General features: G+C 60.5%; 1 protein-coding gene across 2 annotated transcripts in view; it reads left to right on the top strand.

Annotated features, from left to right (window-relative positions):
- Positions 1 to 19,402, top strand: part of AJAP1 (adherens junctions associated protein 1) — a 40,782-nt gene extending 21,380 nt beyond the window's left edge. Inside the window, exons 3-6 of one of the 2 annotated variants that reach the window (XM_068158159.1) lie at positions 5,797 to 5,884; positions 7,152 to 7,394; positions 8,719 to 8,849; positions 13,987 to 19,402. In XM_068158159.1, the coding sequence (XP_068014260.1) occupies positions 5,797 to 5,884; positions 7,152 to 7,394; positions 8,719 to 8,791 (404 nt within the window). In that variant the 3' untranslated portion in view covers positions 8,792 to 8,849; positions 13,987 to 19,402. The remainder of the gene's footprint in view (positions 1 to 5,796; positions 5,885 to 7,151; positions 7,395 to 8,718; positions 8,850 to 13,986) is intronic. The other variant, XM_068158160.1, reaches the window with a different exon arrangement.
- The last annotated feature ends 475 nt before the right edge of the window (positions 19,403 to 19,877 follow it).

The raw sequence follows: 19,877 nt of genomic DNA, 5'->3' as shown, positions 1-19,877 counted from the left end.
AAAGGCATCTGGGGTCGATGCCCAGGGCAGGCAGCCAGCTGCCAGGCTCAGCAGGCCCCACTGGCTTGGAGCAGAGTGGATCCTCTCTGGTTGTTGCCATCCCAGTGGTACCTGATGCTCCGAGGAGGCTCTGCACAGCCCTCAGCCCAGCTGTTCCCCATTCCAGGCTCTTCCAGATGTATTTTGCCTGCAGGGATGTGGGCAGGGAGCCAGGCCAGGTGCCATGGACAGTTGCTGAGCCGCCCAAGAGGGCTCCATTGCTGGTACAGCTGCTGTGGGCAGCAGGTTGTGGTGTAGCCATCAGGCTGGGGGACACAGGGTGATGGTCTGCGTGCTGTGGTGCTGAGCTGGGTGCAGGACACTGGTGGCAGTGCTGGCTGCTGGGGGCTGCATGGGCTGTGATGCTCACTGTGGAAATGGCTTAGAAGGTTATTTTGGGCAGGAAATGTGGGCACAGCACCACTTCCATCTGCATTTGTATCATTTCCCTCTCAATCAGCTCTTCATCTGCTCTCAGGAGCCAGTTCTTTGCCATGCTGCTTGCTGGGAGCCTGTTTGGGATGGTCCTCAACTGGATGTGATGCTTTGCTCAAGGATGGAGAGGGAAAGGTGCTAAAGCCTGACCATGAACGTGGAAACCTGCTGCAGTCTGGCACTTTCCTCTTGAGCCCGCCCTGGTGGTGGTGGATGGGGCTCCCCTCCCCAGACTGAGTTTATTGAGAGGATTTGGCATTTCAGCTCAAATTGGGAGCTGTGAGAAGGCTGAGGGGAGGGGGGGAGGAAAGGAGCAAGGAAGCAATGATCCATGTGCAGGAAGGGGTTGTGGTGCTTGACTGCATCCTCCCAGGTGAAGGCAGCAGGTACCCAGGGCGTGGGGGGTTTGCCTGACTCAGGCCCAGGCTCTCCAAAATGAAATGGAGCTGTTTGGCCTTTTTTGGGTTGTTTTTAATTTTATGCAGCTTAGAGGCCTTGAGGAGGGGCTTCAAAGAGCTGCTGCTCAGAGCTGGTTTTATTGGGAAAATGAAAAATGTGGCCTCCCTAAGCAGGGCTGTGGAAATAAAGGCCTTGGGGGATGGAGGTTCTCTTTGTTTTTAATTAAGAGCCTATATCTCCTGTTGGCTTCCACGCTAGCAAGACATCAACTCCAGAATGGATTTGCTCATGGAATTAATTCTGTTGATGCAGAGCTGTCCGGGAGCCATTTCAAAAGGTGGCAGGAAAGGCCAAAACTCAGCACTTTCATCTCGGTGGCGCGCAGATGGGCTCCCAAACACCGCCGAGCAAAGCCGGCCCCGGCGCCCGCGCTGCCGGGAAGCTGGAGCTGAGTTTGGTGGTGGAGGGAGTGTGGCTGCTGGGGGTGGTGAGGATGGGTCCCACCAGGAGAAGCCCCCCCCCCGTGAGAGCAGAGCGTGCTCAGGCAGCAGGGGAGTGGAAAAAGCCAGCAGTATTTCAGCATTTCCAGGGGTTCAAAGAGCACCTTTGAAGAGCTTTCCCTGCTGGCAGGAGCGCTTTAAATTCTGCTGCTCCAGCAGAAGCGCAGGGGCTTGGACACACTGTCGATTCCATTAAATACTTCTCCTGTAATTACCCTCCAGTTAAATGGTCACTGCGTCAAATTGCCTGGTAAAAGCCTTGTCGGAGGGACGCTGGCGGAGCCGGGGCCGTTCCAGTTGCCGGGGCCAGGTGGGACGGCAGCTCCCGGTGCCCCTCCCCGGCGCCAGGCCAGCCCCGGCCCCTCCCGCCGCTCCTTTCTCCGCTGTTAACGAGGAATGAACTCTCTCACGGGGGCTGAGCTTGGCCAGCTGCAGCCTTTGCCATGGGGGTCAGCAAACCACCCCAGCCACCCTGCTTCCTGCCTCCAGCTTCTCGGCTCCCTGTCTTCTGGGGGTGCAGCTTCCACCGTGAGTGAGGTGCTGGGCAGCAGCCTTCCCACGCTGGAGGAAGAGAGGAAGAGGAAGGTAATTTTGCTTTATGAGCTATCGATTTTTCTCCTCCTGGTCCCTTTTCCTCCAGACAGATTGGGCTCCCAGGGCTGTGTTTAAAATAATGCTTTGCTCTTCACAGCCATCTCTCTTTCATCTCAGCTCACCCCCTGGTGTTGTGTGTCCCTTATGGGATGCTCCCCGTGCCCAGGATGCCACATCCATTAGCTCCTTCCCTGGCAGGTTGGATATTTCTCTTCGATTTTGCTCTCTGTGCTTCTCTGTATTTCTTTGAGGGCCTGAGAGAAAGGATCTGACACATTTGTGGAGTCAGGATGGAGAGCTGTTAGAGCAGCTGAAGCATGAGGAGTGCAAACTGAGGCTGGAGGTTAGGAAGAAATTCTTTAGAGTGAGGCTGGGGAGACTCTGGGACAGGTTGCCCAGGGAGGCTGTGGCTGCCTCCTCCCTGCAGGTGTTCAAGACCAGGCTGGATGAGGCCCTGAGCAGCCTGGGCTGGTGGGAGGTGTCCCTGCCCATGGCAGGGGGTTGGAAGTGGATGATCTTGAAGCTCCCTCCCAACCCAACCTATGCTATGAATCCATGAACTGCACTGGGCACTGCTATAGGGCTGCCCAGGAACCATCCCAGTTACCCAGCAGGGCTCTCTCCCCATCCCTCCCGTGGCTAATGGTGTTGGGAAAAGCTTTCCCCACCCCCTTGCCGTGCCCCCGGGCTCTGGTGCAGAACCCAAGTGCGATGGATGCAGAGGAGCTTCCTTCCACATATGGCTCCTTATGGCAGTGCTGGAGTCTAAAATTATCCAGCCCTTCCTAAACCCATGTGTCCTGCTCCAAGGAGCTGCCATCCTTCCCCAGCACCGCCACCTGCAATCTGTTCTGCCTCCCCCTGACGTAAGTGCCAGGCCCGATGCAGGGCTGGGTCCTCCCCGTCCCTGCCGCCTCTGCCGCGGCTCCCAGCCCCCCGCGGCTTCCGCCGCCGGCGCCGCTCCTCCGTTCAAAGCCATCGGGCACTGGGATGGTTTCATCTTATTTTTAGAGGCTTCCCTTTTATCTTTTCGGCAGTGGCCCACTGGGAGCTGCTCCAAGATCGCAGCCAAGGATGCGGCTGGGATGCTGCCGGGGTGGGCGTCGCTCCTGACCCGGCACCGGGCTGCCGGCTCTGCTCCGCGGCTCCCAGGGACCCGCAGCCCACACAGCTCTGGGCTTGGTGGCTCCAGGGTGATCAGCCCACCCAGAGCCACATTCCCATGGGTGGGGATGGTTTAGAGCCCAGCCCAGCCTGCAGAAACATGGATGTGTTCTGCAAGGCCGTGCTGGGTCCCCATCTGGAGAGCATGAATCCCCGCGGGCTGCTTCCTGGTGTGGGACCCTGCTGGAGCTGGGACTGGACGGAGGAGGTTGGTGTTGGGTCCTCTCCATCCTCCACCACCACCATTCGCAGCCCTTGAGTTTGCTTCCCTGACCTGCTTTGTCCTGGCAGCTGCTCATGCCAGCCGTTGTCGGGAGCAGCCTTGTCACAGCCTGTTGGAACCAACTGCAGTGTGACTGGGAGGGAGTGGAGGAAAGGGGTCACGAGCAAAGGAGATGCTGGAGCGAGGGAGAGAAGTAACCCTGATACATCCCATGCCCTGCCTCGGCTTGGCCAGGGCATGAGGGCTGCTGAGCAGCCAGCCCACTCTCCCTCCCTCCTTTGCTTGCTTCCAGACACCCTGCTGCTTCAGTTTGGGGTGAGGGCTTCTGCTCCACCATCCTCCAGAGCTTTGTGGTCACCGGGGTGGGAGCCGTCTCTCCCCTCCCTTCCCACAGGTCCTTCCCAAGCATCCTGGGGCTGGCAGAGAAGTCCTCTCCTGGGCAATTGCTGCCCCAGTGCTTGGCACCAGGCGTGTTTTGGTGAATCAGAGCTGCCAAAGGTGACCTTGGATTCATCACATCCCACTGTCAGGATTCCTGATTTATGCCCAGGATGCATCCTGGCAGCGGAGTCATCCTGCTTCCTAAGGAGGTGTCTCTGTGGGCTGGCATCATGGATCACAATCTGGGATTTGATGGATCTCAGCATCCTGAGGGATCTGCACCTCCCTCCCGAGGTAGCCAGCAGGAGGCCTGGACCCTGCAGCCTGGGCAGTGCCAAGCAGGGGAGATGGTGCTGGATGGATGCTGCGGTGGGGAGGTGTGGTGCTGAGGCATGTGTTGGTAGGGTTGGTGAAAGCTGGCCTGGCCCCTCGAGCCCCCCACACTTGTGCTCCTGATGCTGGATGCTGGAGGTGGCCTTCAGGAGGTGAATGGATTCCTTTGTGCCCCCACAGCCAGCAGCTTGCACCTCCCCTGGGCTGTCGCCGTGGGGCTCAGCAGCCTCGTGTGGCTCCTCCCCTGCTCTCCCCCAGGCCAGATGCACTTTCTGTGCTCTTCCTGGGGGACGAGCAGCTCCTGGGAGGCACCAAGCACAGAGGAGGTGGCAGCTCTGCCCTGGGAGCCTGGCTGGTCTGGAGCAGCTCTTCTCCCTTGATGAATCTTGTCGGCAGCGTGGGCAGGGACACGAAGCCCCCTGGGCTGTGGAGATGAGCAGGGGGAGACAGAGAAGGAACTTTAAGGGAGGCAAAACTTTTGTCCTTGGAGAGAAGCAGTGGAGCAAGAAGCTTGAGCTGTGGTTGGAGACGCTGCTGCTGAATCTCATCTGCCCTAATTAGCCAGCCTGCTGCTGCCAGGCCTGTGCCAGCCTGCCAGGGCTGTGGGGTGTGGGGGGCCAAGAGCTGGGGAGCCACAGCCTGGCCTCAAACCTGCAGTGTGGAGGTGTGGGAGAGGCTTGGGAAGGCATTGGGTGGCATTGCTGTGGGGGAACCAGGGCAGCATTCCCATGGGAGCACAAAGCCCCCACAGCAAGCAGCATTCCAGGCTGGGCTGAGGTGCCACCCCCATCCCATCTCTCCCAGGAGGGTTCTCTGGCCTCAGAGGAGGGGGCACGCCTGGCACATGCCACTGCTACCAATGCTGGCAAAAGCTCCTGCAGCCAGCTCACTGCTGAGACCCATGGCTGGGCAGGCTGGCAGCCATCTGCCCACCTCCTTCCTGGGTCTGCAGCCAGGGCAGCCCCGCGGGCACCCCTGGCTCTGGCCAGGCTGTGGCAGCCGGCTGGGAGCTGGCACGCTCTCGTGTGGGAAGCAGCAGCCACAGACATCCCCAGAAGCTGGCAGCGCTGGGCATGTCTTGCACAGATGCACAGATCCCACTCAGTGTTCTGCTGCTTGTTCCCCTGCCCTGCTGACACTTGGTGATTTATCAAAGGCTCCCTTCCATCAGGAGCTGCAACATCTGCCTGTGCAGAGCGGCACAGCCTTGGGCTGCAGCCAGCGGAATCATTTCATTACCAAATTGCAACTGTAAAGCAGCACGAAATCACCAGCAGCCTGTACACGGAGACGCTTTTGTTTCCAAACTGCTCATTAGGAGGGAGGCAGGAGCCAAAAAGCGATCCCCTGCCAGAGGTGAACCGGGAGCGAAGGAGCCCACCCCGAGCGCGGCGATCGCCGGCGCCGGCTCAGCGCGCAGCGCCCCCAGGGCTGCACCGAGTCTCCCTTTCCGTCCCGGAGGGGAGACGTCCTCCCATCTCTTCCCTTCTTCGTGCCTAATGCGGGCTGACAAGGAGCAGACTTGAGAGGGGAGGGAGTGAGGAGCTCGGAGATGAGTTTATGTAAGGCAGGAGGGAGGATGGCACCGCCGCTGCCGCGGGCTGTGGGCAGCTCCGTGTTGGGAGGCAGGTGAGGCAGGTCTGCGTGCGGGGGTGGAGGGGCTCTGCTCCCTGCTGCCCAGGCTCCTCCCCGGCCCCTCTGCCCACCGTCTCGTTTCTCTCTGCACAGGTCTGGCAGTCCATCAGATCATCACTATTACAGTGTCCCTCATCATGGTCATAGCTGCTCTGATAACAACTCTTGTCTTAAAAAACTGGTAAGGCTCCTCCTGGGGCTGCTGCTCTTGGGGGTGACACGAGGGTGGGAGCAAGGTGGGGCCAGGGACAAGGTGGGGCCAGGGATGCCTTTCTAGCCATGAGCACTGAAGGCCATGGCATTGCAGGACAAAACGTGGGGGATTGACATTGAAACCTCCAGGGAGGCTGAAGCACTCTCAGCCATCTGTGCCCCTCTGGTGGGGGGCTTTGGGGACCAGCAGGTGGCCAAGTCCCACACAGGACACAGGCACATTGCTCCTGTGGGACTGAGTGGCTGCAATGTGATGAGGTCAGAGTCATGCACAGGGCCACAGTGGGTGTCCCCAGAAGCACGCTAGGACCTGCCTGGCACTGGGTGGCATCTCCTCTGCCACCTTGCTCAAGCAGCTTTGCTGCTGCTCCTCAGGCACCAGCCTGGCTCAGCAAGCCCCAGCTGCACTTTTTTGTCCTGCCCTGCGTCTCCAAGGACTGCAGGGCACCTTCTGAGCCCTCAGATGCCACCAGGTTGAATCGTGCCCCATCCCCTGGAGCGTTCATGTTCTCCTCCAGCTTAATTTGCTCCTGTTTGTGCTCTCAGCGTGGCAGGGCGTGTGGCAAAATAGGTTAGCTCGGTGCTGCAGGCACTGCTGCTTACCTATTTTCCCAGGGACAGTGCCCTACTTTGAGGTCAGCCTGGCCGGGGGAGTGATATGGCCACAGCTCGGGGCTGGTGGGAGAGCTGCTGTGCCATGCCAGGCTGCCATGCCACACTCAGTGCCAGCCCTTCACTCCTCCTGCCCTCTCTGCCCACTCCAGCTCTCCCCAGGAGCTACAGCAGGCCCACTGCTGCACCCAGGGGGGAAGCAGAGAAGGTGGATGAGGAGCCAGCTCCCTCCCCAGGCTTTCAAGTGCTAACCTCTGTTATCAGATAGCAAGAGCAGGTGATAGGATGAGAGGAAATGGCCTGAAACTGGAGCCAGGGGAGGGTCAGGCTGGAGATTAGGAAACATTTCTTTGCTGCAAGGGTGGTCAGGGATCGGCACAGGCTGCCCAGGGGGGTGGTGGAGTCCCCGTGCCCGGAGGTGTTGAAGGAGTGGGCAGAGCTGGCACGCAGCACATGGTCCAGCGGTGGCGGAGGTGCTGGGTGGATGATCCTGGAGGTCTTTCCCAACCTCAGTGGTTCTGTGGTTCAGTGCCCGTGGCGGGGCTGGGTTGGTGGCTGGGGTCGCTGCCCTCGGAGAGCTTTGCCACTCACGACTCCGCTCCCGGTGCCCTCTGCCCCCCCAGCTGTGCCCAGAGCGGGCGCCCGCGGCGCAACAGCCACCAGCGCAAGCTGGAGCAGCAGGAGGAGAGCTGCCAGAACCTGACGGACTTCGCGCCCGCGCGCGTGCCCAGCGCCCTCGACATCTTCACGGCCTACAACGAGAGCCTGCAGTGCTCCCACGAGTGCGTGCGGACCCCTGTGCCCCTCTACGCCGAGGAGGCCTTGCGCTCGCCCGGGGACTACAAGACCACCTTCAACGGAAACAGGTGAGGCGGCCGCCGTGGGGCGGGGAGCGCCGCCCCTGTCCGCTGCCAGGGGAGGTGCCCCTCGGTGGGGCGGGGGGAGGGCACGTGGCAGAGCCGCCTTCCGCCGGCTCACCCGCCCCCCGGGCACGGCCGCTGTGAGGATGGGTGGGCAGCTCAGCCAAGCCCTGGCAGCGTTGGGCACAGAGCGTTTCCCGCTGCCCGGCTGCCGCTGCCAGCACATAAATGCCACCGGATCCATCTTCCAGCAGCCTGCTGCCTGCTGAGTGGCACCAGGAGAGCTGCTGGGCTGTGGAGGAGCCGGGTGATGAATGGGGGAGCAGGCGGCGGGAGCCAAGGGACCGTTTGTCTGGCTTGAAGCGATGCGGTAACGGGGAGGGGGCTTTGGAGCAGCTGGTGGCATGGTGTGAGAGCTGCCAGCCCTGGCTCTGTATGCCCCATGAGAGGGAGGTGGTCACAGTGAGCTCTGCCAGCACCCTGGGCTGGCTCCCAGTGCCTGCTGGCCGGGTGCTGGTGCAGGTTCTCCATGCAGTAAATGCTGTTCCCCTTCAGGGCCAGAGGAAACGCCAGGAGGAGGGGTGTGGAGGGAGCAAATGGGCACTGGTGCCCAGCTGGGTGGTGGGCTGTGTGTGCCACCCACAGCTGATGTCTGCCTTGCATGAAAGATAGAAGCCAGCTTGGACAGACACCTTCTGAACCCTCATCCTCTGCGTGTGCATGGGGGTCTGCTGGGTCACACTGCCCAGGCCGTCCTCAGCTCACCGAAGGCAGAGAACTGCCAGGGGGTTTCAAACCATTTCATGGAAGGTGTCTGTGGGGTTGGGCTGAGGTGCCAGGGTGCCCTTGCCTGGCTGGAAGGGCTTTGGTGCTTTCCTGGCATCAAGCAATGCTTCCTGGGACCCTGCTGGCCTCGGTGCCTTGCCAGGCAGACCCCCTGCAGGGGATGGGCACGGCAGACCCCTGTGGGACCCATGGAGTGGGAGGGTGGCAGATAGGAGATGCCCTGCTGCTGTTTGGGGCCAGCTCCTCCCAGAGCAATTGGCTGCCTCAGAAGGTGCTGGGAGCTTCTAGAGGGATTTTCACTCCCTCCCGAGGGGTCAAAGCATTCACTGCTCCACTCTGCCTCTGCTTTGCACCACCCTGGTGCCCAAGGCCTTCCAAAGCTCTGCTTTCTTTTTTTTCCCCCTCTAAAAGCACTGAATTTTGCGGCCGGGCTCGCCCCTGGTGCCTTCCCCGGCCGGGCTCGCCCGCGGTGCCTTCCCCGGCCGGGCTCGCCCGCTGTGCCCTGCCCAGCAGCAGGTGCAAGCCCTCTCTCTGCTCGCTGCAGACCCTCCTCTTCTGACCGGCATCTTATTCCCGTGGCCTTTGTGTCTGAGAAATGGTTTGAAATCTCCTGCTGACTGGCCGCAGCCTGTTTGAGTCCCGGGGGCAGGGCAGACGCCGTCGGGCTGTTTCCTGGTACGTAACTGCGCCCCCCTGTGCTCGGCCCCTGCCCGGCGCCAGCCGCGCCCTGCCCTGCCCTGCCCGCTGCCACCCAGCCCCCTGCCCACGCTGCTTTTGGGATGTGGGGCCAGGGAGGCTCCCCTGGCCGGGGGGGCTGGGCACATCTCCTGTCACAGAGGGGACCTGGGGTGCCACGAAAGCTTTCCCACGGAGGTGAATTACAGACAGGCCTGAGCTAAAAGGTAGGGACCACAAAAGGAGTGTCCAGCACTGGCCCAGGCTGCCCAGGGCAGTGGTGGAGTTGCCATCCCTGGAGGGGTTTCAGAGCTGTGGGGGTGTGGTGCTGAGGGCCATGGTTGGTGGTGCCCTGGCGCTCCTGGGTTCATGGTTGGACTCCACGACCTGAAAGGTCTCTTCCAACCCAAACAATTCCCTGATGCTGTGATTGGGATGGAGAGGAACTTGAGAGCCAAGGGTCCTTGGGGCAGCCTTGAACTGCAGCCAGGTGTTGTGGTTCCAGCCCCCCTCTGAGCCCTGGCCAGGTGACAGCAGTTTGCATGCTGCGAGGTGGCCTGGTCTGTAATTAACCTCCTGGTGCATGCTGGACAGCCCTGCTCGTTCCACAGCCCTGCTTCCAGCACTCCATCCATCCCCAAAAGCTCATCTGGTCATGCCTGCTGCCATGAACAATTCCATGCTCCTGCTGCCAGGGTGCTGGGGTCCTCCTCCTCCTCCTCCTCCTCCTCCTCCTCCTTGCTCCTTGCCCTGTGGGCAGCGCAGCCTGCACCCTGTGTGTGCGGTGCCCGCTTCACGCCTCGGGTACGACGCAAGGGCATCGTCCTGCTCTCGGCATCTGGGAGGACTGTCTCTGTTTTGAGCCAGTCTGAGCCCTCTGCAGCTCCTTGCCTGGCTCTTGGCAGTGGTGCCAGCAGCGGCAGGGAAGGCAGCGAGGGCTCGGTGCGTGCCAGCGCAGTGCCAGGCAGCGGTGCCTGCCGGAGCCGCGCGCTCAGGTGCATGGGTTGGCATGTCCCAAGTCCCTGCTCTCATCCACGCAGTGCAGGTGGAAGCTGCAGCCTGTCCTGGCTGCAGCCTGCTCGGAGCAGCCTGTCTAACACTGTGCTCAGCTACTGAACACAGGAAGCTAATTAGATCAGAAGGGAAGGGAATGGAGCAGCGATGGGCTCGGCTGTGCTGGGGGCTGCCTTGGCTGGGCAGGGTGAGGTGGGCACCTGCCAGCATGGCAGAGGGCAGACAGCAAAGGGCCAGCCCTCTGCTCACAGGGTCTTGCTGGCTTTGCCCCTTGTGAGCCCCTCCTGCCTTGATGAGCGAGTCTCAGAGGTGCTCACTCCCAGCTCTTGATGTTCTCTCGTTTGTTTCGTTGCGGTCATTATCTTGGGGGACAAAGTGTGAAGGAACCTGGCTGGAGAGCTGGGCATGGGCAGCTGGAGGGTGACCAGGAAGGTTCTGCAGTGTCTTCTCCAACAGCACACGTGGCCACTGGCTTCAGAAGACAAACAGCAACAAGAAATTCTTTCTAGTGAGGGTGGAGAGACTCTGGGACAGGCTGCCCAGGGAGGCTGTGGCTGCCTCCTGCCTGGAGATGTTCAAGGCCAGGCTGGATGAGGCCTTGAGCAACCTGGGCTGGTGGGAGGTGTCCTTGCCCATGGCAGGGGCTTGGAACAGGATGATCTTGAAGGTCTCTTCCAACCCAAACCATTCCAAGAGTGTCCCTGCAGCCTGGGGTCAGCCCCACAGCCCAGGATGCTCAACACCACTGCTGTGTCCTCCCAGAAGCCTGCCCTCAAAAGCTGCTCCACAGCCCTGTGCAAGCAGCGTTTTGTCTGCCTGCTGTGCCAGCTGGGCCATCCCACAGCCAGGATGAATATTTCAGGTTTCAGATGTCTCTGTGTAAGGTAAAACCTTCCAGGAGCAGATGGCAGGGCTGGTGGTACCGAGATAGCTCCCTGGTAGATTGTCTCCTGTCATCATGGTTGCCTTGTGCCGTCGCCGGACAGCTGCTGGCAAGTGCAGGAGAGCAGTGGGGCTGAGGATGCCTTTCCAGCTCTTGTGTCTAGAGGAGAGGCTGAGGGAAGAGGAGATGCAGCTGCTTGGGGCTGCACCTCTTTTCCTGGCTGGTTTCTGTGGCAGCAGCACCGTAGCCTGAAGGTGACTTGAGCTGATGCTGATCTGCAGCATCTCGGCAGCGGTGGAAGGATGCTCCAGAGCTTCCTGGCCAGAGGGGTTCTGCTGAGCTTTCCCTTCCAGCCCCCTTGTCTGAAGGTGACTTGGGTTGGTGCTGGCCTGCTGCATCTCAGCAGAGATGAAAGGAAGCTGCAGAGCACTCCAGGTTTCCTGGCCAGAGGGACTGCATGCAGCTGTCCCTTCCCAGCCCCTGCCTCTGAAGGTGACTTGAGCGATGCTGGCTTGCTGCAGCTCGACGGAGGTGGAAGGAGGCTCCAGAGCACACACAGACCCCTGCCAGAGGGTCACTGGAAGTTTTTCCTTCCCAGGCCCCTTCTCCCAGTGGAAGGGGCACAAGGGGGCAGGAGGCTGTCCCCACTCTGTAGGCACAGAGCACCCAGAGAGGTCCAACACTGCACCAGTTTGTGCCAGAAACCTCTCTCCTTGGAAAGGTTCAAAGCACTGACAAGGTTGAACTGTTGGCACCTCACAGCTCTTGGCTGGCTGAGGAGCTGCCCAAGGGGTAGAGCTGGAGGCACAGGACAGGTGATGTGGCCAGGGACAGGGGTGGCAGAGAGGACATTTCAGCTCAGTGAGCACCAGGGGGCTGGCTGGAGTTGAATGTGGGCTTTCCATATTGCAGACCCTCAGCGCTGTGCGAGTCCCAGGGCCCAGTGGCAGGCTGGCATTGGGTGGTGCTGCTGGCATTGGGTGGTGCTGCTGGCACCTACAGCTGAGCTGGGCAGTCACAGGGAGCAGATGCAGGGACAGCACCGCAGAACATCTCCAGCCTGCAGAGCTGCAGGCAGCACAGGGATGGTGTCAGGAAGCCTGGTGGAGCTCAGGCGAGCAGATGTTGGAGCTCTGTCCCGGGGCTGCGTCCACCCTGTGCCAGCAGCAGCCACAGGGAGGGTTCCGGTGCCCACCGGGGGCTGGCGCTGAGCAGCAGCTGTTGGAGCTTTCCAGCAGATTGCTCTGCCAGCATCAGCCTCCAGTGGAGCTGGCACGGAGCTGGATGTGGCACCTGGGCGGCAGGCAGCCCCTTGGTTGTCCCTGCAGCGAGGGACCTGGCACGGCTGCGGCACGGAGCGCAGCTGCAGCGGGGCCCGGGGCTGCCTCAGGAGCGGAGCAAAGCCAGCAGTGAATGTGTTTGTGCCAGGCAGCTGGGGAAGGATCGACACAGGGCTCTGAGGAGGAAGACTCTGCAGGTGACAGAGGAGATGCAGCAGCAGCAGGGGCAGACACCACATTGCACAGCCAAAGGTGACGTTTGCTGAGGACTCCAGTGGGGCACCACAGCGCAGGGGGGCTGCTGTGGTTTGGCTTCCCCCCAGCTTTGGGGCTTTCTGGAATGAAGTTTGAGGTTTTGCATTGTTCTTGCCCTCAATCCCACTCTCTGAGTGCAGAACGCCGCGGAATGGGATTAGGCAGGAGTCGGGGCGGTTGATCAAGCGCTGACCTACTTTGCACAAAGAGGCTGTTTGCAATACAATGTGGATTCCACACCCTGCAGCGAGGGCCTCCGCTCGCATCCCTCCGGAGCGGTGCAGACCTTCCGCAGCCTGGGCAGGGAGGCGGTGGCTGCAGACCTGCAGCCCGCAGCTGGGGCCCAGCGCCGAGCAGCTGCCGGGACGGCCCCGCGCTGCCTGCCGGCAGCAGATGAGTTTGTTAACATTAGCAGAGAGTGAGTCAGCATCAGGAGCCAGCCCTGTCTGGGGAGGAAGAGCAGCAGCCCCAGCACAGCCTCGGCGCGGGGGTGAAAGGCTCTCACCTCCGTCTCGCTCCTTAAGCCTTCGGTGCTGGGGCTGGAGGTGGTGCCTTGGGCTCCTTGCTTGAGCAGAATGTTGAGGAGGAGCCCTGGGACAGAAGGCTGATGGAGGACCAGTGAGCCAAAGGTCATGGTGTGGGTGAGGATCATGAGCACATGGAATCACAGAGTGCCAGCTTGGGAGGGACCCCAAGGATCATCTCGGTCCAACGTTTCCAGGTGATGGTGGAGTGGGAATGAGCTGCCCCAGCACCACCCTGCCAAGCTGAGCTGCAAACTGCCCAGTGCAGGGCAGCTCCTGACACAGCAGCTCCTTCCCTGCAGCAGGCTCTGTGTCTGCACGCTGCAGGCAGCAGTCCCTACATACCTGTACACAGAGCCCACCTGTGGGCAGCTGTGCCAGGCACCCCCAGCTGTGGTGGAGCAGCCCCAGCCACCCAGGGTGGCACAGACGTGGAGGCAGTGGCCACAGGCCAGCGATGGGCAGCACCTGTCTGCACTTAGAGATTACACAGGGAGAGGTCTCTCGGAAGGCAGCAAATAAATAGCTTCAGCAGGACCTCAATAGGATCTCTGGTTTGATGCTTAACCAATTCTCCATTGATTTCTTCAGGGCATTTAACTCTAGGAAATCTTGTTAGTCCTCATCAGCATCTCCTCAGCTGCCAGAGCTGCTCTTAGCCCAGCTATGGAAAGCTCCAAGATGATCAGGAGTGAATCAGGCTCTGGCAGAGGCCCTGTGGAGAGGAGCCTGTGGAGGAAGGCACAGCCGAGGCCTTCAGTCCCACCTGCTGCTTGTTGTGGCCATGCCCACCCCGCTGTGGGCATCCCCATCCCATTGTGGCCATGCCCATGCCGCTGTGGCCATGCCCATGCCGCTGTGGGCATCCCTGTCCTGCTGTGGGCATCCCCATCCCAAAGACTGCACCACAAAACAGCTGGAAATGAGCTGGGCAAGGCTGGAGCTTCTTCAGGGAGCAGGAGGAGTGGTCCCAGGCCCACATGCAGGCTGGGGAGGGGGTCATGGACACGCTGCTTCCTCCACACCCCTCTGCCATCAGCATTCCCCCCCCGAGCCCCACGTGCCACTGCTGGGAGGAGGAGGGAGAAGCCCCTGGGCTCCTGGGGGGCACCAAGCGAAGTGAGCCCCAATGCTGTGCCCTGTGGGGGCTTAATCTGTGTTTTTCCTCTCGTCCTTGGCAGGATTCCATTGGTGAACCTGTAAAAAACCTCCACACCACTGGTTCCCTGTACCTACCATTTCTGTTTGCCAGTAGGAGACTCAAAGGGCAGCGTCCCGAGGGCCAAATCTATTTTTGTATGAACCAAGACGCCTGTGGGGAGCTGCAGCTCGCCAGGAGGAGGAGGAGGAGGAGGAGGAAGAGGAGCAAAGGTGCCGGAGAAGAGCCCCGAGGAGCAGGAGGGGAGGGAAGCGAGCGCCCGGGCGCGGACTGTGACTCTGACCTGTGCCAACTACACCATTATGTGCCAGGGCCGGGAGCCCCAGCCGAGTGCCAGCGCCTGGACACCTCGTGGAGGACGCCTGGGGCATCTCTGCCGGTGGGGGCAGCCCTGGCAGCCCACACACCCCCGGGGCCCTGCTGTGGGGAGGCAGCACACGGAGAGCTCCACACACACAGCTTCCTCCCTCTGCACTGCAGTGGATCTTGGAGGTCTCCTTCCTGCAGCGCGCGTCCGGGGCCGGGCGAAGCCTTTCCTGACCACGCAGAGACCCCAGCAGGGCAACGCCTCCTGCCTGGGCAGCTCGCCCCCAGCCCCCTCTGCGTGCCCAGGGTGATGCAGAGAGCTGCTGTGTGTGTACCTATAAACACCTAGAGCTGGGCATCCTGCTGGAGCTCCTTTGGCTCCTCCTGGGAAAGGCTTTTCCAGTGCTGATGATGGGACTGAAGCACCAGGGCGTGACCAGGGCTGCAGTGCCAACGTGAAGCCAGGAAGAGGCTTCCCAAAATCCAGCCAGAGCAGCTCCAAGGTTCCCCTGGCTTGGGGAGGGATGGCAAAGAGCTGCAGAGCCTGGTTTGGAACAGGAGAGCAGAGCCAGGCTGGGTGGTGGCTGGAGAGATGCATCTGGGCCTCGTTCACCAAGTGCCAGAGGAAGCAGGAGAGCAGGGAGCTTGCTGCAGGCAGGTGCCCCAGCTCCTGGCAGCTTGCTGCAGGCAGGTGCCCCAGCTCCTGGCAGCTTGCAGCAGCTCAAGGTGCTGCTGAGAGCTCTCCCCAGGCTCCCACAGCTCGATGCATCCTCAAGGTAGATGGGAAGAAGCCCAACAGCCTGCTTCTGCCCCTGGTTCTGCTGAGCTGTGCCCCTCACTGTGTGATGCCTCAGGGCAGGGCAGGGTTCTGGGTGTGGAATTCCAAAGGAGCCTCCCTTGGCACAAGGCAAATTTCAGGAGTGCAGTGTGGGAGATGTTGTGGAAGGTGGCTCCCAAGTTGGCCACGACACCAAAGCTTGCTCAGCCCTGTGTGAGGAACGGGAGAGGAAGGAGCCTGGTGCCTCCTGACCCAGCCCCAGGCCAGCGAGCTCCAGGGAGCCTCTCCCTTCGTGCCCTTGGTCTTGGCTGGGTCAGGAGAAGGTGCAGGTCGCTGCCCCCAGTCCTGGGGATCCTGCAGCAGCACCAAGAAGGGAATTTGCCCAGCAGCTTGCCAGGGAGAGGGAGTTCTGCCTGCTGTGCTTTGGTGTGTGGCTCCAAACACACCCCAGCTCCTGCTGGGCTGGCTGCTTTTGGTGGGTGCTGGTGAGTGTGCCAGCCTGGGAGCCCCTCTGCCCAAGCCTGGGCTTGCCCATGCAGATTGTGCCAAGGCAAAGCTTGCAGAGGGCAGCTGGGTGCCTGCAGCACATGGTCCACGTCTGCTCCACGGGCTGGGCCTTGCTTGGGTGGCTTTGACCTTGCCTGGTGGGGATGAGAGCAGAGTTCAGACCAAAGCCCTCCAGTCCTTTTTGTACACCACCCTCTGTGGGCAGCAGCAGCTTTGTGGGGCTGCCCAGGCACATTTCTACTCCTCCCACAGCCACTCAGCTCCGTTCCTTACTGCAGTGAGCCCCAGAGGCTGCTGGCACCGCAGAGCCACCCCTGCCCCTGCAACCCTTCTGTCCTTTCCTGATGGAATTGCACAGTCTGGATTATTTTTCCTGTGTTCCTGGAGGCTGCCTGGGAAGAAGTCTTCCTTACTGGACCTGGCAATGACCTTGGCTTCAACCAGACCTCTCTGAAGGTGTTGGCAACGTTCCCTGCGACTCCAATGAGCCTCAGGCATCACCTTGGGCATGTTCTGCACCGGGGTTGCTGCCCACCAGCAGCCAGAGAGGAGGAGGAGGAGGGTTCCTGTTGCTCCTGGCCAGGTTTTTGGTCCATGGCTGAATCAGTTCCTTCTGCAGAGCACTGAGCTGGGCATGGATGGCAGCTGAGAGGTGCACCCTGGGGCTGGGGCTTGGTGCCTGGGGGGGTTAACATAGGCCAGCAGAGATCTGCTCTGCTGTTTGTGTTTGGAGGCAGCAAAGCCCTGGTGGGCTGGGCACTGGGCAGAGGGCTGTGCTGGGCAGCTGTGGTGCCCAGAGCTCCTGGGCATTAGGTGAGGTGCCTCCAGGGTTGGGGGATGGACAGGGTCTTGCTAGAGGAGCATCCCCCTGAAGCTTTCCTCTTCCCTGGAACACAGGGAGTGCTTCCCACCACTGTGGGCTCCTGGCCAGCAGTCTGGGGGCTTTGGGCTGCCCTGGGTGCAGTTAAAGCTCCATGTGGCACCTTGCTGCAGTCACTGATGGGCTACCCCAGAGCAAGGCTTGTTGGCACCAGGGTCAGCCAAAGCCCCTGTGAGGAGGGTGGGCTCTGAGCATCATCTCCATCATCTCAGTGTGCTGGGCATGGGTGTCCTGCTGATGTGAGTGGTGCAGCCCTGCCAGCCGAGCCTGGCACAGCTCTTTGTGTGACTTTGGTGTCTGTTGTGCTTCAGCCATTGACCTTCCTATGGATTGGTGTCTGCTGGCTGCACCCAGGGCTTCCTGCAGGAATTCTGGTGGCAGTTTGGCAGCTGGAGTAGATCTCCACTCTCTCCTTCCCCAGCAACGTGGCTGAGTTGTTTCTGCTGCCTGGAGTCATCAGGTGGAGCTGGGGGCTGGCAGGTGGCATGGCAGAGCTGGTGAGGATGGTGATGGTGGTGAAGCAGCCAGCTCCTGGGAGAGTCCCTGAGGAGCTGGAGACAAGGAGGGGGAGTTGTGTGTGTGTGTGAGGGAGAGGATGAAGGCAAAAAGCTTTGCCCCCAGGTGACAGAAGCAGGTTTCTGAGGCAGGATTTCCAGGAGCTTTGACTGCAGGAGGACTCATCCTGGCCACCAAGAGGTGAGCCAGGGAACAAAAGTAGATGCACAATCTTCCCTTATTTATAAGGACCAACAGCACTTGCACTTTACCAGAGACTCTCTCCCACCCCTATGCATGCCAAGCACACCAGGGAGGGACAGCTGCCCAAGGAGGGGAAGGAAGGGCTGGAGCTGCTGATGTGGTGCTGGATGAGGCAGGATCTCAGCAAGCAGAGCTGAGCTGGGGCTGTTCCAGGCCCTGCTGTGGATGGCAGCCAGAGAAAAGAGAGAGAAATGCAAACTCAAAGTCACACTTGCAAGGAGCAGCCCAGCTGAGCAGCCAGCAGGCTCTGCAGAGGGCCTCAGGACCTCTGCCACATCACCTTGCCCCAAGGTCTCCTGACCCCTGCTGCTGGCTCTTGATGGGCTCCTTGGTGCTGCCCATCACAGGGCACACAGCTCCACTCCCCCGTGGAGGCTGCTGTGCCAGGGCCCATTGCTGTGAGCCAGCCCAGCAGGGACAGGGCAGTGCCTGTGCCACCCTGGGCTGCAGCTGCTCCCTCGAGCAGTGGGGGCTGGCTGCTGTGTGGGCACAGGGAGGCTCTGAGGAGGTTTGGAGACTCAGGGATTTCCCTGCTGGCAGGCAGGGGCTGAGCTCCTTCTCCAGCCTGAGAGCACTGAGCAGGAAGCAGGAAATGTGCCACCCACAGCCCTGGGCACTGGTTGGCATCGTGGGTGCTGCAAAGGTAGGGAAGGTCCTTTCTGGACATCCCTGTGGTGCCAACCTCGCTGCAGGGCTGTGCTGGGGACCTGGGGGCACAGATGTGGTGGGACTGCAGGGATGCCCAGGGGAGCCTCCTGGGGCACAGGGTGGGGATGGCACTGGGTATCCCCCCAGCCCCAGCAAGTCCATGTCTCCAGCCAGGCCTTTCCTTGGCCAACCAGAGCCTCCTGCTGTGCTTGCTTTGGGTGTGGATCTGGCAGCTTGAAGCTTTGCTCCTTGCTTTGCTCTCCCTCCCTGCTGCTTTCTGGTTCATTTTACTGATTTCTTAGTTACTAAGAGATGTGTCACAGCTGCTGAGAAGCCCCCCACACCCCCCCACCACCCCCCCAGCTGTGTGGTGTCCATGTGGTGCTTGTGGCTCTGTCTTAGTGGGAGAATGGCTTGGGATGAGCCCTCTCACCTGGTCAGGCAGCTGGCAAGGCTGGCAGCTCTGTGCTGGCATGGTGGCTGGGGTGGCTCTCCCTTGGCTCTGCAGCAAGCCCTGACCCCCCCGAGGCTGTGCAGGACCCTCCCCCAGCAGAACCCCTTCCAGAGGCCACACAGAAGCTGCAGGGCTGAGCTGGGGAGTCAGCACAGTTCCTTGTGCCAGGGCTGCGGGCAGGGCTGCTCCAGCTCTTTCTTTTTTGTGCCAAACTCGGCTGGTTTGGGGCTGCAGGTCCGAGCTGCCATGCCACAGCACCCAGCTACAGCAGGCAGGGCAGGAGGGCTCGGTACTGAGTGCTCTGGCTCTGGAAACAGGGGAATGCCCTGGGCAGCATCGTCCTCAGCACCCTGGGCACCCAGGGCAGAGCAAGCCCAGGCACTGCTCCTGCCCCCAGATCTGAATCGTTTACCTTCACTCTGTCTTCCCAGCTAGAGGAAAGGGCCACTGGTGGGGGTGGGGGTGGTGAGGCTGTGTGGCTGGCACGCTCCCAGGGCTCCCCAGCCTCGGTGCCCATCGTGCCAGGGCTGGGGAAGCTGTGGCAGGAGCCTGTGCCAGGGTGGGTTGCAGGTTCCCTCTTCCCCACTGGCAGCTCGTTGCAAAGGAAGGAAGGAAGGAAGGGAGGGAGGGTAGCTCAGCTCAAGTGGTAGTTAACTCGTAGATATTCTACACATATTCTATATTTTGTAAAAAACAAAAAGGAAAAAAAAAGGAAAATAACAAAAAAAAATTAATAATCATTAAAAAATAAAAATAGAACAAAAAAGGAAGAGAGAAAAATGAGCTCTGTGCTAGCTCAGCCCACACAGTTCAGGACAAATGTGCTTGGAGTTGTGCTTCAACCAGGGATGAAATCTGGGAGTGAGTTTTGGGGTTTGTGGTTTGGTTTTAGCTGGTTTGGGGGTTTGGTTTTTTCCTCTCCAAGCCCAGCAGCAGATTTTCTCTCTCCCCACTCCCATGGGATTGGCCTCCAGACCTTCCCCTCCCCACCCCCTGCTTCTCTCACCCCTTGGGAAGGTTCCTCCTCAGCGTTGGTGAGGAGCACTCCTAGCACAGTGCCAGGAGGGGAGAGAATATTTCCCTTTGAGACACAGGGGAAAAGGAAAGAAGAAAATAAGGGGGAGAGAGAGGGGAAAAAATCCTCTGAGACTATTTAAAAACAAAAATAGAGGAAAAAATATTAATTTGAGACATATTAAAAAAGAGAGAGGGGGGAAAGAGAGAGGGGGAGAAGGGGGGGAAGAGAGAGGGGGAGAAGGGGGGGAAGAGAGAGGGGGAGAAGGGGGAAGAGAGGGAGGAGGGGGGGAATAGAGAGAGGGAGGAGGGGGGAATAGAGAGAGGGAGGAGGGGGGAATAGAGAGAGGGGGGAGAAAAGAGAGAGGGAGGAGGGGGGGAAAAGAGGGAGGGAGGAGGGGGGGAAAAGAGGGAGGGAGGAGGGGGGGAAAAGAGGGAGGGAGGAGGGGGGGAAAAGAGGGAGGGAGGAGGGGGGGAAAAGAGGGAGGGAGGAGGGGGGGAAAAGAGGGAGGGAGGAGGGGGGGAAAAGAGGGAGGGAGGAGGGGGGGAAAAGAGAGAGGGAGGGAG

Source organism: Melanerpes formicivorus, unplaced genomic scaffold, assembly GCF_026170545.1.
Source record: "Melanerpes formicivorus ecotype bairdi unplaced genomic scaffold, bMelFor1.0.p_v2 SCAF_39, whole genome shotgun sequence".
NCBI classification, from domain to species: Eukaryota; Metazoa; Chordata; class Aves; order Piciformes; family Picidae; genus Melanerpes; species Melanerpes formicivorus.
This window is presented reverse-complemented; position numbering and strand designations above follow the sequence as displayed.